This window comes from Kwoniella bestiolae, chromosome 1, assembly GCF_000512585.2.
Source record: "Kwoniella bestiolae CBS 10118 chromosome 1, complete sequence".
Lineage (NCBI taxonomy): Eukaryota > Fungi > Basidiomycota > Tremellomycetes > Tremellales > Cryptococcaceae > Kwoniella > Kwoniella bestiolae.
The window spans coordinates 1,923,054-1,941,059 of record NC_089241.1 but is presented as its reverse complement, the minus strand read 5'-3'; the positions used below and the strand labels follow the sequence as shown (position 1 = coordinate 1,941,059).

General features: G+C 46.3%; 5 protein-coding genes across 5 annotated transcripts; 3 read left to right on the top strand and 2 right to left on the bottom strand.

The window, feature by feature from the left end:
* Position 1: 1 nt before the first annotated feature.
* Positions 2-2,240, top strand: I302_100729 (uncharacterized protein; the record flags this gene model as incomplete). The annotated part of the gene is made up of 11 exons (XM_019190741.1): positions 2-122; positions 184-253; positions 315-397; positions 491-626; positions 721-874; positions 999-1,229; positions 1,376-1,520; positions 1,686-1,842; positions 1,918-2,008; positions 2,079-2,147; positions 2,223-2,240. 11 exons carry the CDS (start codon positions 2-4, stop codon positions 2,238-2,240), a joined length of 1,275 nt encoding a protein of 424 aa, XP_019047489.1.
* A 350-nt stretch (positions 2,241-2,590) lies between these two features.
* I302_100728 (uncharacterized protein) lies at positions 2,591-5,747 on the bottom strand (the record flags this gene model as incomplete). Its single annotated transcript, XM_019190740.1, has 13 exons — positions 2,591-2,770; positions 2,844-3,083; positions 3,158-3,268; positions 3,344-3,488; positions 3,585-3,678; positions 3,768-3,843; positions 3,908-3,914; positions 3,980-4,066; positions 4,135-4,208; positions 4,372-4,687; positions 4,784-4,931; positions 5,080-5,630; positions 5,698-5,747. The coding sequence occupies 13 exons, from the start codon at positions 5,745-5,747 to the stop codon at positions 2,591-2,593; spliced, it is 2,079 nt and encodes a 692-aa protein (XP_019047488.1).
* A 478-nt stretch (positions 5,748-6,225) lies between these two features.
* On the top strand, positions 6,226-7,642 carry I302_100727 (uncharacterized protein; the record flags this gene model as incomplete). Its single annotated transcript, XM_019190739.1, has 5 exons — positions 6,226-6,378; positions 6,607-6,679; positions 6,768-6,924; positions 7,011-7,163; positions 7,297-7,642. The coding sequence occupies 5 exons, from the start codon at positions 6,226-6,228 to the stop codon at positions 7,640-7,642; spliced, it is 882 nt and encodes a 293-aa protein (XP_019047487.1).
* A 704-nt stretch (positions 7,643-8,346) lies between these two features.
* On the bottom strand, positions 8,347-14,796 carry I302_100726 (uncharacterized protein; the record flags this gene model as incomplete). Its single annotated transcript, XM_019190738.1, has 18 exons — positions 8,347-8,405; positions 8,541-8,790; positions 8,915-9,000; positions 9,062-9,097; positions 9,223-9,766; positions 9,885-11,028; positions 11,088-11,175; positions 11,264-11,682; positions 11,778-12,487; positions 12,542-12,616; positions 12,672-12,695; positions 12,752-12,841; positions 12,910-13,479; positions 13,667-13,898; positions 13,990-14,158; positions 14,226-14,259; positions 14,320-14,384; positions 14,460-14,796. 18 exons carry the CDS (start codon positions 14,794-14,796, stop codon positions 8,347-8,349), a joined length of 4,932 nt encoding a protein of 1,643 aa, XP_019047486.1.
* A 759-nt stretch (positions 14,797-15,555) lies between these two features.
* On the top strand, positions 15,556-17,629 carry I302_100725 (uncharacterized protein; the record flags this gene model as incomplete). The annotated part of the gene is made up of 6 exons (XM_019190737.1): positions 15,556-16,027; positions 16,139-16,531; positions 16,673-16,756; positions 16,821-16,837; positions 16,923-17,190; positions 17,256-17,629. The coding sequence occupies 6 exons, from the start codon at positions 15,556-15,558 to the stop codon at positions 17,627-17,629; spliced, it is 1,608 nt and encodes a 535-aa protein (XP_019047485.1).
* Between the last annotated feature and the right edge of the window lie 377 nt (positions 17,630-18,006).

The following is an 18,006-nucleotide window of genomic DNA, read 5'->3' as shown; positions in this document are numbered from 1 at the left end:
CATGGCTATCCCACCCGAACAATCATCCTCGGCATCACAGCTCGACGCTGCTTCGTCGGCAGCTTCCAGCGATCCAGCAAAGGCAGAACAGATTTACAGAGATATACTGTCCAAGAAAGCTGGTCAGTTAAGCTTCCCGAATCGGAACATCGTGAAAGCAAGCTGACATTGTATAATACATAGCCGACGAAGATGAGTTGCGAGATCAGGAGACAGCTTTGGTAAAGCTAGGAGCGTTGTATAGGGATCATAAGTGAGCTGAGTCGGCAAGATGAACGTGGAAATCAGCTCACAGTTTGTTCCTGGGTTTGTAGCAAAGCGAAAGACCTTGCTCAACTAGTAACGGACTCGAGGACGTTCATGTCGCAGATCGCTAAAGCCAAGACAGCTAAACTGAGTGAGTTCAAACCCCTGTCCTTTTATCAACTAATCCGTTGTATATTCATGACGGAGATGTGTTTACTGATACGATATCGATCTTTGATCGCAGTTCGAACACTCATCGACTACTTCCCGCCGTCATCTCGAGAACTACAAATGCAAGTGACGAATGATAATATCGCATGGGCGAGGGAAGAGAAGCGAGTGTTCTTGAGACAGTCATTGGAGATTAAATTGGTTGGACTGTGAGTATCGGAAATCAGCTTTCAACAACCCTTCTAACATGGCCAGAATGAGAATCATCGGAAGCTGACTGTACTTCGTTCGTTACACTCTTAGTCAACTGGACTCAGAACAGTACAGAACAGCATTAACCATGACCGAAAACCTGTTGAAGGAATTGAAACAGCTAGACGATAAGATCATCCTTACCGAGGTGTATTTGTTGGAATCTAGAGCTGCTCATGCTATCCAGAATCTACCTAGAGCGAAGGTGACTCAATTCAGAACATCCTCTCCCCTTCCTACACTCAATCTTTGAGGGATACATCGCCATCCACATCCATTGTGTTTTCGGGACCAAACAGCAGTTGAACTGATCTTTGCATTCTTCACAGACCGCCCTTGCATCAGCACGAACCACCGCCAATTCAATTTACTGCCCTCCCTTACTCCAAGCTCAACTAGACCTCCAATCAGGAGCGATCAATGCAGATGATAAAGATTACAAGACCGGTTATTCGTACTTCTTCGAGTCGTTTGAAGGATTCTCGCAGATCGACGAGAAGGATCAAAGGGCGTTGAGGAGTTTGAAATACATGTTGCTTTGTAAAATCATGATGGGTTTGGTGAGTTGGGCTCTTCATACCTTTTGGAAGTCTTTAGAGTTGTTGGATCGATAGTTTTGCAAGATGAAATGCCCAATGCCCGTAGCATTCATCATTATGTCTCCCCACCATAGTGCTCGAGCTGATATCTGTTTGTGAAACCATAGCCCGACGATGTCCCACCTTTACTTCTTCTCAAATCTGCTGCTCCCCACGCAGGTAAAGATTTAGATGCTATGAGAGCTACCGCCAAAGCACTGAAGGAAAGAAGTTTGGAGGAGTTCAAAGTTGCATTAAGGGATTACCAAGAGCGTGAGTGGATTTGACATGATTATCCAAGCAGATGCGATCGTCTCAGAGGATCTAGCCATTGTCGAAACATGTCATGTGTAACCGGCACATCGCTCTAGTACACCTCGAGATTCGCATACAAGGTCTGGGGTAAAGCTGACAAATCTTTTTATGATGATACCTCAGAACTTCAACAAGACCCCCTGATCCGATCTCATCTCTCCCACTTATACGATACCCTCCTCGAACAAAACTTGATCCGAGTGATCGAACCATACTCTGCCGTCGAATTATCATGGATAGCCCAGGAAGTGGGCCAGAGCTTACAGGTTGTCGAGGAGAAGTGAGTGTACCTTACACCCTCCAGGACAAGCGATAGTCCAAGTTCGGGATTATGCTAATTGTGGTGGGTTTGAAGGTTGAGTCAGATGATCTTGGATCAAGTGTTCTATGGTGTATTGAATGAATCGGCTGGTACCCTTGAAGTGTACGAGGAGCCTGTCGAGGATGTACGTATCAATCAGTCCTCCCAAACTGGCCTATATATTTTATTGATTGTTCATGATATCATCGCAATAGCCAATGTACAATACCGCTTTGGACACGTTGAAGCAGGTTGGCGACGTCGTGAAATCATTATACGATAAGGTGAGTCTCACATCTGCTTTTAGTGTTTCCGTATGTCTCATAGATCTGAGACTGACAATGCAATGATACCCGTAGGCCACTGGAGGAGCATGAGATGATAAGGTAGAATGATGGAGAATAGAGAGAAAGAGGTACCCCGATGTTGCATCGTAAAGTGCTTGTTTATATGCATTATGCACAGAAACTATGATATACCAAGGAACAAGATGCATAAAACAAACAACAATTTTCATTACATTTGTTTACAACTGATCTTACAGAAATACTCGATTGAAATTGACATTTCACATACGTTAAGGGGGAGGGTTTACGCTTTATAGATATAGGTAGGGTACGAATTGATCATTCTCTGAAAGACAGCCGATACCAGGGATAGCTGAATGCCAGAAACAGACCACACAACCAAGGGTCCACCAACAAATAATGGTCCATGCTCACTTGAATCATTGTTTCTCCCCAAGACCCATCTGAGTACCAAGCACACTAACATGAACTGCACCCAATAATACCCCCCAGCCGAACGAGGTCTCACCAACAAGCTCGAAGATCGCTAAAACCAATAGGATTACCGCGTAAGGTAGGGATAGAGGCTGACCGATTAGTTTGGGTTGAAGGGAGATAACCTATTCGTAAATGAAAAGATCAGCTTCGATCGACTGTCTCACAGAAAAGACCATGACTGTATCTTCAATTCACCTTGATGAAAAATACGATACTCCGAACGACTTTTCCCAAGGTTCTTCTATCCAACTTGTATTTTATATCACGCAATATCCTCCTTCGCCCCTTATGAGCCTGTGATTCTGATATTTGTATATCCCTCGACTCGGAAGAGTTGTCGAATCCCGTGACGAATGGCGATAGATCTCTCTCATCTTCGGGACTTGGTAAGGCTAATATAGTCTTGACAGGCGAATACGACTGAGTAGTGCTTCTCTGTTAACAATTTTACATTCAGCTGGGCTCCCATTTCCACGACAGCATAGGTAGACAGCTAATCAGATACTCACATTTGCACTGATGTCTGGTTCTTCATTGTATGTCCAGGGAGAAGCAAATCGTCTGACTAGTTCACCCGCCTTGGACGACAACGATGAAGGAGTCGAGCGGATCTTGTTCTCCTATACAAACGATTAGGCACAGCGTGAGTTCGAGTAATTCACATGAAGCTTTATATTTGGCAGGAGATTACCCACAAGATTCTTCAAACCCGCTCTGACTTTCTCTGCACCTGGTCTTTCCTCTGGTACGAGACTCTCCAATTTACTCAGCAGAACCAATAGATCCCTCGGTATGTGTCTTCTTTCGAGAGACTGTATGGTCTCGGTAGTAGGTATGAATCTGATTATATAATCTAATCAGTGAAACCTCACAGCGATAGTTGTTCTCTTTCACGGGGGCAGGGACAGGGGTACAACAAGCATATCGGTAACCCACCCAGGATAAGCGAGTATCTCTTTATGCAAAGCATCGTAGTCATCGGTATCGGGATATGGTAAATGCAGGAACAACATCTTATGTAAGATCATTCCTATCGATAGGCATGATCATTAGCTCATCTCGATAGTCTCATACTAATCACCATCATGTAGCTAACACGGCCCCAAGACTTGAACCTACCCAATGACCACATATCAGCATGGGAATCCGAAGGCCTCCAATTGCCTTGAACATCTTGTATAAGGGTCTCAGGTGCCTTTTCGATCGGAATCAGCTGCTTCTCCTTTTATTACTCGCACAGAATCGAGCAGCTGACATACCATATACCTAATCAACAATAATCAGCATTTCTGCACATTTAAGATCGGTGTGCCGTCACGTAGAACACTCACTCCATAGTTCCCGTATGACCTGTCCTTTCCCTTTTACCCCTCAACATCTCTTCGGAGGTACCGAAGTCTGATATCAATGCTTTTGGGCTGCAAGAGTTTGGGAAATTCAACTCAGCATGATTTTCGGAGCAGTCGAGAATCAGACGTTCACTCACATCAGCTTGCCTTCTTCCCAATGAAGAAGCACGTTCGAGCATTTCAGATCCAGATGAAGAATCGAGTTTGCATGCTGTCATAAGACATGTCAGTATCAGCGACAATCAAGATAAACCTTCAATATCCATCCCTATCCATGGTTCTGAACCAATCAAAGACAAAATCTCGTAAATCGGGCTCAAGTCTTCCCTTTCTATGTCTGCATGATTCACCACCAAGATAGCTCGAACACTCACAAGAAATGCCAATCCCTCCACAACATCCCCAAAGAGCTTCATAATCTCCTCCATACCCAACAACAACACCCCCCTCATCTCTTCCATCCTCCTCTTCCCCTTGGCACCCTCCGCAGCGCTCTGTCTACGTTTCTTGAAAGCTTTGATTCGTTCCGCTTTGGGCAGCTGTCCAAGCGATTCCGAATCTGCTATATCCCCCGCGGACAGGTCGGGCCGAGGTTGATTGGTGTGTGAGCGAGTTAGGAGATAGGTGTCGAGGTTGCCTGCTGTGGCGTATTGCATTAGGACGTGCAGGGCGACTATGGGTGGACCGAAGCTGATCCAATGAGATTGGATCAGCCTTGACTTCCCAGAAATAACGCTAAGACGAAGAAGTGTGTTTACATAGTCGAACGCTCGATTGATCACTCACTTTGAGAATCGTGTCACATCTATCCACGAGTGATGGTACGGTATGATATTGGGGTGTCTCAAAGCCTCTAACAGCCTGACTTCGCGCAACATCTTGAATAGGTATGATTTCGACCTTCCTACTGCTATCTTCTTGACGGCGTATGTACCTGTAGTGAGAAAGACCAGATCAGTATCAGTGACATAGCAATATCGCAAATTCAATCCCAACCGGGATCATCCAAGCTCCTTGCCGACAGAGCCTCTCATTGAACTTTCGCCGCCGCTTACAAAATCAACATTCAAGGAACGACTTACCCAGAACATTCCCACCGATAACATGAGTAGCCAGAAATACACTCCCCTCAGCCCCCATCCCAAGCTTACATTCCTCCTTGAAGAACCTATCATAGTACCCTCTAGCCGGGAAATCAGCTTCGTCCAACTCATCATCCTCGTCCTGCTCCATCAAAGGTGTCCTATACCGCTTTCTAGGAGTCGATGCGCCAGGAGTAGGAGAAGGGGGTCTCGAGCCTTCATGGGCTTGTTCAAGTATTCGAAAGTATTTCTGCTTTCCTAACCTTCCTCTTCCATCGTCCTGTTCTGGCTGAGGGGAAGATGGGAGGTATGGATGGGGAATGACAGTGGATGGTAAGGGTTGGGAGCAGTATGGACAGTGTGGGACGGTGGTTATGCTTTCTATAGGGTCGTTATCTCCTATATTACTAAGTAGTCGGAGCGGTCTTCTGCTTGATGGTGCTACATTTGAGCTGGAGTCGGGTCGAGAAGAGGAAGAAGAAGAAGGATGAGGTTGGACTTGGAGTGCGTGTGAGGGAGGATGATACAAGATGAGTTGGTTGGAGGTTTGCCTATGGTGAATTTGTGTGGTCTTCAGCTTAGCTTATTTCGACTTCGTAGCTGAGAGAGTGAACTTACCCTATCGCTGTCCAGGAGTTGTAGTGGGACTCCAAGGCTGATTCGTCCATGTTGCTGGTGTGCTTCGGGTGTCGTCTGGTAATGTGTGAATGAAGAAGAAGAATAAGGAGAGAGATGAGCAGATAGATGGTTTGTACGTAGTGGTCATGTTGGCTGTTCCTTGTATGGGGAACCCGCATTCACACATTCAATCTCAACATTCCTTTACGGCATTCGTATACAACACCGTACTTTCCCACGGTGATATCACGGTACCTATCGTACCGGTGCACGGTGGCAGTGTCAGTATCAGCGACAGCATAGATGACAATGACGAGCTTGGGACGGATAACGATGACAGACAACTTACATATCAACAACATCCGACGTATAACTTCATACACAATAAAAGTATATCAGAAGATCACACACCAGTCTTCGACGACTGTAGCAACCAAACGTACCAACATTCATCTACGATCCAAGGACCACCCATCACTCCTAATCTCCTGGACTCGTCAACTATAACGCCCTCATACATCCGCCATCATGGCTTCCTTCTTCAACTTCTCAGGGGCACCTGTGGACATAGAGATCAAGTTAGCAGGTGAAGATGAGAGGAGACAGGTGGAGGTGAAAGGCGAGAAGGATAAGAGGGAGATGTGTCCCGTTTATTACGATGGGGAGAGCGTGACTGGTCAGGTGAGTGGGGTTGTACCTTGCGTGCATTGGATACCAAAGGTAGAAGAATAGAGCAGGGGAGAAGATGATTTGCTCAGTCTTGAGAAGGAGTAGATGTATCAAGGATGCTCAGAATGCTGTCAAATTCATAACATTGACCTGCGCTGGACTAAGCATTATACATCATGGTCCTATCTCCTCTATGGCTCTTACGTATCATGAGCTTACCCACTACTATCATATTATCAGGTCAACGTGAGAGTGAAAGACGGGCGTAAATTCCAGCATGACGGTATCCGAATCGAACTTATCGGATCGATAGGTAAATTCAACCTCCTCTTCATCCTAAACTCTGCACGAGTACGGCTACCCTTGTGCTCACATACTTACACCCCTTGTCTCCTCTGCAGAGCTATTCTACGACCGAGGAAATCACTACGAGTTCGTATCCCTCTCGCAGGAGTTAGCCTCAGCAGGAGAGATGCGACAGGCCCAGACATTTGATTTTACATTTAAGAATGTGGAGAAGCAGTACGAGTCGTATAGTGGTATCAACGTGAAATTACGGTGAGCAAGTTGTCCACTTTCTCGCAAAGTTCCTCTCCTCTTGTATACGAAGTGATGAATATCTTATACTCTTCAATTGCCTTTAGGTACTACCTCCGAGTCTCCCTCAATAGAACAGCCAAAGAACGTGAGATATGGGTTCACTCTTACCGTATGCCACCTGAAGCGAACACAAGCATAAAGATGGAAGTGGGTATAGAGGATTGTCTGCACATAGAGTTCGAGTATAACAAAGCGAAGTGAGTGATCCTACTCTTTGGCACAGGCGTCGATGCCTGAAATGTACAGCTATGGACATGTGTTAATTTCTGACTTCCATCTTGCTCCCTCCTTCTCCATCCACATCATTATATCTATCCGTGGAATAATCAGATATCACCTCAAAGACGTAATAGTAGGCAAGATCTACTTCCTCCTCGTCCGCATCAAAATCAAACACATGGAACTATCCATAATCCGACGAGAAACTACCGGATCCCCCCCAAATCAATATAACGAGTCCGAAACCATCACCAAATTCGAAATCATGGATGGCGCGCCCGTACGAGGCGAGACCATTCCCATCCGTCTATTCCTCGGTGGATTTGAGCTCACCCCAACGTTCAGGGATGTGAATAAGAAGTTCTCGACGAGGTATTATTTGAATCTCGTGTTGATAGATGAGGAGAATAGGAGGTATTTCAAGCAGCAGGAGATTACTGTGTTTAGAATTCCGTGAGTTTGTTTTGACTTGGGCTTGTATTATTGATCCCATGTTGAGAGAATACTAATTTCGAACAATTAATTATAGGGAGAATTGATTGAAAGATTGAAGGTTTTAGATATGCGCAGACAGGAGGCGGAGAAATTCATCGTCGTTCAACTCGGGAATGAGATCTAGTGAACAGTGTAATTCTGTTATATACCCCCTCTTTCCCCCTCGTGTATATACCGATTAGTCCTCTTAGGACTATATACCTCGACATACATAGGGTTTCTTGAAGTATTGGAAAATGCATAAATAGGTTGTCAAGATATTCCCCTCCAAGCGAGCGAGCTTATCATTATCGGTCATCAGTAAGAGCAATCTACTTCACGATTTATTCATCTTGATTTTGAAGATTGACGATATGCCATAAACATAAACATGCTAATTGAATGCAAAAGACATAAAAGAGAAAAGGTCATAGACACCCAAATGGTATTCAGAAAGACATAGTAAAACATTAATACCTTTTAACAAGCAGAACCACATACAATGCGTTTCCATGTTACTTACTTCCCACTAATATATATCCCAGCATCAGAAATATATGTACAATATCCAAACTACCTAGCACCCTTGAACCCACTTGTCCGTATCTATCGCGTATATATGTATATGAATAACCATGTCAAATCACATCATGAGATCTTTCCATCCTCCCTGATATCGACTATTCACTATGATACGTGCATCGCCAATCTCCTGATTACAGGAACGTTCAACCAAGCAGGTACGTCTATAACAAGCAAAAAATCAGCATTGCCCTTGCTCGTCGGTCATCTGCTTGGGTGGGTGAACGTCGACACAGGGTCTATCCGTCGCGCCTCCCGCCAACGAATGAAGACGGATACATGAGCAAAAGTTCACTTACAAGTCTCCAACCCCGCTATCTCCCTAGGAGGAGGCAACTGATACGGTCCGACCTCGTCCGTCTCAGGCGTCAAAAGTAGATGATCAGACTTATCATCCGGTTTCACCCTTGCTGCGACGGCTTTCAGAATCTCATTCGAGATGGGCGCTTCATAATCTGCGTTGTGGTATTGAGAGATGAGTTTCTGGATTTGAGAAGGGGAGAGGATCCAACAGACGTCAAAGAGGATTTCTATGTCGCCCATTGTTGCCTGGGTGGGTGGGTTGGAAGATATCAGCATAGGTCGAGTCGAGTGATCGATCAAACATGTATGATGAGTGCGAGATCGACAGATCGGGAAATAGGTTGACTGTCACGAATGGAACACCACTCACCTTCTTCAACTGCAATAATTTGGTAGCTTGCATCAGGTGTTCAAGCTGTAACAGCCCTTCAGGCATATCATGTGATTTGCACCATTCTACATAAATGACTCATCGTCAGTTCCTTACATTGCAGAAGCCAGGCAATACTCAACTCACCCTCAATCCTCGTAATGTTATATTGGATTTGCATAGCTAAGAGGTCAAGAACATCAATCAGCGAATTCCAATCAACCTGTCCACACCAAAGCCATTGGATGGACGCAGTCATCTCATCCCCATTTATAGCTTTGCGAAGTCAGGAGAAGAACTCAACTCACCCCTCTTCCACGAACAAAAGTTCCGTCTCATAATCAAATCATTAAACGCAATCTGACCTATCAACTTCAACAGCTCAGTCACCACCTGCTGCATAACGCTCTCCTCCATATAATAGCTCTTGAGGCATTTCCAAACCTTATTCAGGAGATTCAGGATATCGTCCATAGTTGCTGTAGGCTGAGCATTAGATCCCATACCAGATAACATCCTCGAGAACATCTTGCCAGTGCCATCGGCAGTGATGAACCCTGGTAGGGATTGAGATTCGATGAGTGCGGGGATGACCATCTTGGTAAGTTTCTTTTTGATCTCCAGCATGGTCGAGAAGTAGATGTTGTATTCTAATGAGTCGAGGTCGTGCTTGACTATTCCAATGAGTCGCTCGTAGGTTTCGAAATCGACATTGGAGCTCTCGGCTGAGTCGAAGCCCGGTCCATAGCCCTGCGCGGCATCTTGTTCGGCTATGCAGATGAAGGAGAGGATCTCTTGGACGTTGGAGAGCCAGAATACTCCGGGCATGATTATATCTTCGCCTTTGAAAGCCTATCACGATCGGAACAAATGACTGTCAGCGAATGTATTGTTCGGTTTTCCGTACGCAAATGACATAGACGCAACCCATCTCCACTTCACACCAAAATCAAGAGCTGATCTTACTCACAATAACATGCTGTTGAATAGCCTGCATGACATTCGCCAAGAACCTCTCGCTCTCACTGATCATCCCCTGCTTCCACATCTCATTACTGACCAGACTGATCAAATGCGCCGGGAAGATCACCTCCTTCGCAGACGGGGTATTGTGCAGTGATGGTTGGGGGATCTTCAGCTGGTAGATCAATCCCTGAAGGACATCCTCATCTAGTGATCCCTCATCTTCCAATAATCTGACGATCTCATCAGAGGTATTATCCAATACAGTGGGGAGGGGGAGACCGGAGGAATCCCTAGGTCTGACAGGTCCGTTGGGTGGGAACATGACTGATACTGCTCTGTTATTATTCACGTTGTTCTTCTTGAACGAGGTGATCTCGTCGGATAGGTTCCTTGCGTGATTGGCGGGACCGGTACCAGTCGTGGAGTGTCTTCTGTTCCTTCGTCTGGAAGCTGAAGGTTGTCGTTCAGAGTTGACGCCTAGTTCCTGTAAGGCCCTTAATCCATGAGGTTGAGTAGGCGATGCAGGAGGTTCGCGCTGTCTCTCGTTCTTAGTCAAAGCGTTCAGGGTGTTGTGTCGAGAGATTTGTTCTTTAGTGGAAGCTAATTCTGCTCTGAGACCAGCAATCGTATTCTGATCTTCAATATTCTTGGCAGCGGCAGTATCGATGGTATACTGTTTCTCCTCCATCTCAGCAGCTTGAGCAGATAACTCGGCTGTAAGTCTGTTGATCTCCTTTTCTTGCTCGGCGACTCTCTCGGCGGTCTCTTTCAGTTGGGCATCAGTCTCAGCTTTGGCCGCTAATGCTTCCTCGAATTGATTGAGAGGTACAGTAGGTTTCGCTAATTCAGCTTCATGACCTTTAGCCTTGGTTGCGATCTCGTCGTGCTTGGTCTGCCATGATTCAATCTGCCTTTCGAGGGTTTTGATCTTGCTTGACAATTCCTTGTTGTCGGCAGTTCGCTTCTGAAGATTCTGAGTGAGCTCGACAACCTTGTTTTCGAGTTGATATGAGATCTCCTTGAATTTGCTAGCGGATTTAGCTTCGGCTTTGAGACCTCGGAGTTCTCGTACAGCAAGTTTGCGTCGCCACTGGGATTGCAGGACGACCACCTTGCGTATTTGGGCGAGGTACTTGCGGCGAACAGCACTGGAAAGAGTATATAGGATCAGCTGAGCCAACAACAGCAAGGTGCTCGACAAACTCACATTCCTCTGAACAGCGATTGAAGTTTGAGTACAGCAGACAGAGTCCGTTCTTCAAGTGCTCTCTTCCTAGCTTGGTGACCTCGGACGACTATGATGTCCAAATTGATCAGCATACATAATGGATGGTCAGGCTATGAGACGCGAGGGCTGGTCGAGAAACAGAGAAATCAACATACCAGACTGAATCTTCACCACCGCATCCCTAACTTCCCTATACCTCTTCCTCGCCATATAACCTCTCGCGACCTTCTGAATCTTGATCGCAGCAGATTCCTTCTTCTTCTCCTCGACGAACCTTCGCGCTAGGATACCTCGATACCACGATTGGATCTTGATAGTAGATACTCGAAGGGTTTGATAATGTTTATAAGCGATTCGTCTTCTGACGTTCTTCTGTACTAGCGTGACCAATTCGTTTAGACGTTGGGTTCTGAGAGATTCGAGGAAAGCCAACATTCCCGCTCGGAAGAAGATCTTGGTGAGTCCCATTTGGTATTTGTCTTGGTCTTTCAAGGTCTTTTGGAGGATCAGGGAACAGAGGCCTTTGTAATCTGTGTTTGCAGACCATTCTTTCGATGAGACCAGCATGTAGTATCTGTGCGTAGCAAACAACGGGATCAGCTACTTCTGCTCACTCAGAATAACACGTATTGATGGACAACAAAGATTGACTGATCAGGTCAGACTCACCTCTCAGCAAACTCCTCAAAAGTCCACCTGGATGGATAACCCGCACAACTGATCCTAATAGTCTCCAACACACCACAAGCTCGCAATTGCGCCAATACCTGTTGAGGTTCCAGCTCCCAAGCCTTCTTCGCTTCGTTGGGTTTGATACATCTGATATAATGGACATTGGTATTATTGATAGTATCCATCAAACTGATCAAGGAATGCTTGAAGATCGAACCCAGAGTTGGCTTTCGAGTAGCAGCACCAACTCGTTTAGCAGGACCTGGACCGGCAGAAGCAGCAGTCTTCGTTTGATCTCCATTAGGTTTCACAGTGTTTGCAGCTGACAATGCGGCGTCTAACACTTCTCTAAGGAATTCGTTTGAAGAGTTTTGCAGTAAGGCGAGGTGTTCATCGGGAACTGTATCTCTGTTCTTGTCGATGAATCCATCGACGTCGTATGTGACATCGTGAGCATAGTGGGTGATCGTAAAGGCGTTTTGGTTGAATCGAGGTTTCTTGAACACTTCCTTCTGTTCGGGTTTGGTAAGTTGCTGATGCAGCTTGTTGGCAAATGATGCGTCTGCTCCTGCAGGTAACCTAGATTCTTCATCGAGTAAGGTGAGAATACCCATCTTGCCCTCGATGACATCGATACAAGCTTGGTTGTCGGCGAATTCAATGAAAGTCCAGTTAATTTCTTCTCGCATGTATTCTTCTTGCTCGAGCTATCAGTAGAACAATATCAGTAAGACCACGAGACAGATCATGGCGCTACCTACCTTGAACACATGAGCGTTGAATTCCTGTTGCAGCTTTTCGTTTGCCCAATTGATACAGAATTGCTCGAAGGAGTTCTACAGAGGATTTATCAGCCAAGGCTTTCGCGGATCGTATTTGACACAATCTTACCTTTTTGAAGTGTTCAAAACCGTACTATCGAAGAAGCAGTGTCAGCTGAAAGATCGGGTTCTATGAACCATCCAACTCACAATATCCAAAACACCGATGAACTTGGTAGCCTTCTTGGCACCTTCTCCATCCTCACCCAACAGACTTTCATTGACGACACCCACCAGCCACTAAAAGTCACTTAACATCAGCTATGACCTATGGGGTGATAAAGACAGGAGGTAACAAGCCAGCTCACATCGAATAAGCACGAGTAGATGAATTTTGCCACCGAATCTCTCACAACCATAGCCTGAGCAGATCCCAGATTCGTGACGATCTTCTCCGATCTAGTGATGAGTTGTTTTTTCACCGTCCACTTCTTGAAGTCCGCCAAAGGCAAGCCCAATAAGTTGGTAGCAAGAGCCAACGAGGGATCTTCATCGGCCAATACGGCGTCGGTCCTAGCCTGGGTGATCCTGATATTACCAATATGCAGTAAAGCAGCCAACAATCTAAAGATGGACCACTGTTTCTCCACCGAGATTCCAACAGTCGACAAGGCTTCTCGGGTCTCTCTGAATTCCTTGGAATCGTCCACTCCTGGTATGGGCGTAGAGTTGGGTCCTCCCCCAGCCATGTATGCGAAGTCGGATGGGTTGGACGTTAATGACAGGTCTTTACGTTCTTTGGACGGGGCGCCTGCGAGTAATTGGTAGAAGATGTGGTAGTTTCGCTCTGATTCTGGCTGGTACACTAATCGTGATCGCTCGAGTAGGTAGGTACGTATTCTTGCTCCGACGATGTCGTGCTCTTGGTTGAAGAGGATCTGGAAGTAGAATGAGTGAACATTAGCACCAGCCTATGAGGATATGCCCTGAAGTGGCCCTTTGTTCCCTATCTTTCAGTTTTAATCACGTCGACTCCACGCCTCTATCTTCGTCGTGTTGATATGAATCGTTGTCTAAACCACTCTACCGCCAACAACAGTCTGCAAATGGAGATTGCGAACTCACCTCAATGTATTTACCAAACCTAGAAGAATTATCATTCCTCGTTGTCTTCGCATTACCGAACGCCTCCATAATAGGATTCGAAGCCAGGATCTGCTTCTCGACCTCACTCATCCCATCATCGTCCCCTCCAATCTCTCTGCGTCTCCCACCTGATGACTCTGATTTGGCTGGATCATCGACCGAGGCAAAGTACCGTAAGATGAATTTGGCTGAGACCGTTTTACCTGCTCCACTGTCAGCGTGGCATAGAGATAATCAGCAATCAGTATCAACCCAGTAAATGAGATGCCGGATTTTGACCAGGAATGAAGTACGCTGCTCACCTCTCTCCACTGACTACTATAGTCTGATCTCCTGCACCTGTGGGATCCGTCCCTCCCTTTCCTGAACCTCGTCTCATACAATCTAAGGCTTCTTCAGCAATAGCGAATAAATGTGGTTCGAGCTCTCCTTTCTTCCTTCCTGAATATGCTTGGATGATTTCGGGTCCATCTAAAGGAAAAGGTAAAGGTCAGCTTCTATCGTTGCATCCAGCATGACGCAGGAAAAAAAAGCTTACAGATTGCCAGAGGGCTGAAAGGGTTCAAGGCGACCTGAATGTTGAGTGCGTGTCAGCTGCTGGGCCTATCATTAGGAGATTCGGAACAGCTCACCAGTACAATACCCGAATAGGTATATGGCAAATGCCTGCTATATCTCGTTGCGATGGCATGGAGCACTGTACGAACATCAATTATCAGTCCCGCAGAACCAGACTCCAAATTTGCAAATTTGGAAGAGAGGGATAACTCACCAGACGGTTCATTCAAGTTACTCAAACTGGCCAGATCCTCCGAACTCTCCAACAACGGTGGGTTCCTCAACGGCGGTAATTGATCCTGACCTGGTGGTGGCGTCGAAGGCTGTATATTACCAGACACAGCATCTGCGCTGGCAGCCTGAATGACAGAGTATGGGAATTTGAGGGTCTTGGTGGTGTTGGTATCCGAATCGTAGGATATGATCAAGGTGCATTCTGACGACGCCGCTTCGTCAGATGGGAGTGATATTGACGATACTGTCCCTGCTACCCATCCTGTGTGGGGGTCGGGTAACCATACCCTCGTTCCTTTGGTGTATATCGATGACATTTCGGTTTATGTGTTGGAATGGGTATATATGCAAGGTATGTTTTGATGGTGGGAAGAGTAGGAGTAGCTCGGTTGCTGGTAGAAGGGCGATAGGAATAGGTAACAGAAATCGTGTCCGCGCGTTATTGATATATGAGTTGAGTTGATCGACAACTCGGTGGTTGGTATTGAGGAGAGCGACTATGTGCGCTCTTTCGTCGTTGTTGTCGTTGTGATACCGATAGGCAGGTAGTGATGGTGATGATGTGGAGATGACTATAGTATCAACACCGATACCACTAGTGATGCCGATGAAAGGGAGTCAAAGACGATACTACGATGATGATATAAAACACCTAACACTGCTTACTGCTGAAACTGAGCCATACTCTACATAACACACACAAAAAGAGAGACGCGACTAGCTATAGACCCAACACTTACTAGTACACGCGCGTGGGAAGACGGAAGCTTATTGTTTCTTTCCTTTGTTAGTATCGTATAACATTCATTGCCACGTCATTCCCAGTGTTATCACTCATGTTATTGTTTACTCGTATCTCTTACCTCGGCTATCAGCAAGGATGCTCGCCTCGGTCGCTATCAACATCAATCCTATGCCGAGTTCTATCGAGTCGGTCCTACTCGAGTGACAATTCAAGGCTCACTCACTTGCATGTATGATAACATAGTTCAGCTCGAACCAGCTTTTGAGATCATCCAAAACTGTTCACTCATCACTGACAGTCTATCTTCCAAGACTGTAAAACCCAAGATACCATGCCATCTTCAGCTCCTCAAGGTGACGTCGGATCATCCTTGAACCAGGTGATATCCCACATCCTCCACCGGAACGAATCCCTAGACACCCTTCCCACCGTCCCATCGTCAAGCTCCATTGAATCTACTCTCTCCTCCTTGCCCACCTCACTCTTTGAGAAAGGTGTAGGTACTTCAGAGACCACTTCATACCTGATCGACAAGGTATTACCAGGGATATTGCAAGCTCAAAATGGACCAAGGTACTATGGTTTCGTAACTGGTGGAGTAACTCCTGCAGCACAACTGGCCGATATACTTTCCACAAGCTATGATGAGAACGTTCAGGTCAATCTGCATCAGCAGACAGCTTCTACTGCTATTGAGCAGCGGACATTGGAGTTGATATTGGATTTGCTTGATATCAAGCGGAGCGTATTTATGGGTAGAACCATTACTACAGGTGCGACTGCTAGTAATACCTTGGGATTGGGTGAGTCATGATTCTCCACCATACCAGATACGTCATGGGTATATCCGCTTCTCTTTAAATTGTACTTGGGAGCATATGGACAGACAAGCTCATACTCTGAACCTGGTCTAGCCTGCGCAAGAGACCACCTCCTCGCCCAATCACCCCACCTTCCCAAAGGATACTCATGGGCAAGAGATGGTCCTCCCACCTCACCTACCCTGCCTTCTCCTCCCATCGTGATCTTATCGCTTCATCCTCATTTCTCAATATCCAAAGCAGCATCATTAGTCGGCTTGGGCGGTGGACCAAAGGTCATACAGACTGTACTTTCTGATCCGGAGGATGAACTGTCCTTCGACCTTGAGAAGCTTGAAGAGAGATTGAAAGTTGAGAAAGAGGTGGGAAGGGGGGTCATAGTCTGTTATGGATTAGGTGAAGTGAATACTGGTGGTTTTGGTAGGAATTTGGATAAGGTTGCGGAATTGTCGAGAGAGTATGGAGCATGGCTGCATGTTGATGGTGGTGAGTTGTCGGTCTTTGTGGATCAAAGAGATGTTTGACCAATCTTTACATGATGATCATGGCAGCTCTCTTTTCCGACGTTTTCCAACTCGTGACCATGTCATATTTATTGACTAAGCTGATGGTAGTTTGCATCCGCAGCCTTTGGTGGATTCGCAGGTCTGATGCCCGAGTTGTCGGAATACACCAAACACATGGATAAAGCTGACAGTCTGACTCTCGATGGTGAGTCCAAAGACGTGCTGATTCACATTACGCAGTCAAGCTGATCTGGTCGTCCAATATCTAGGTCACAAATGGCTAAACGTGAGTTTCTGGTCCTTCTCCCTCTCTCCGATCAAGAATCCGATCGCCTCCATAATCTACCACATACTGACAAATAAAGGGATAGGTCCCATACGACTGTGGTCTATTCTACACTCGCTACACTTCATCACTCACCAACATCTTCCAACCTCCCTCGGCCTCTGCACCAGCATATCTAGCTTCCAACTTTACTGCCACTCCCGGTTTACCCGAGTCAAGCGACTTACCAGAGGGTACAGTCTCAGCGGCCGATGTGCCAAGTCCGCTATTCGTGAATATAGAGAACTCGAGGAGGTTCAGGGCATTACCTCTGTTAGCTAGCTTGTTGAGTCTAGGTAAAGAGGGGTACAGGGGTGAGCTCTTCCTGGAGTCATACTGGACCTCAAATAGCTAACTGAATGTTTTGTACTCGCCATAGATATCGTCACACGGAATATCCTCTTCGCTCGATCAGTAGCTCAATGGATCTCCGAATCAAAATCATACGAGCTTCTCAACCCATCTCCTTCATACCTCTCTTCCAGTGGGGCCATCATACCCTCAAATATAGTTTTATTCCGCGCGACCGGGGATTCGCCCTTCCCACCTTCCGATCCTTCCGCTTCGGTGAAATTGACAAAGGCTATAAACGATTCGAGGAGGATGTACGTCTCTGCGACGTCTTGGAGGGGGAATGGCGCGGTTAGGATGGCGGTTAGTGATTACCTTACGGAGGAGGGGAGGGATTTGGGGATCGTGCTGGAGGTGTTGGAGCAGGTGGGGAAGGGGGAAGAGGTTGTTCGTGCAAATTGAGCGGTGTACTGTAGGATCAGGACTGGTGGTAGGCGGGCCAAACCTAGGTGGTAGTTGAGTAGCTTCGACGTCCTCGCGATGATGTCCGTCGAGCTATATTCTTGTTTCTTGCTATTATATCTAATCTGGATGCTGCAACTTTTTCTTGGCATATCCTTCCGAGCGGGGTACTACATCATACCAGCCTCCTTGAGACGATCTCAGTCCAAATACCGGAGTTCCACTGTGGCTCACATCACCGTTCCGTTCGACGCGGAATTGATATATACTGCCGGTGTTATCCTTGCGCGCTTCGGAAGGGCATAATACGGTACACATCCAAAGCAGATCATTAAAAGTGTATATAGTCAAACTATGAAGGATATAACAACCAGCTT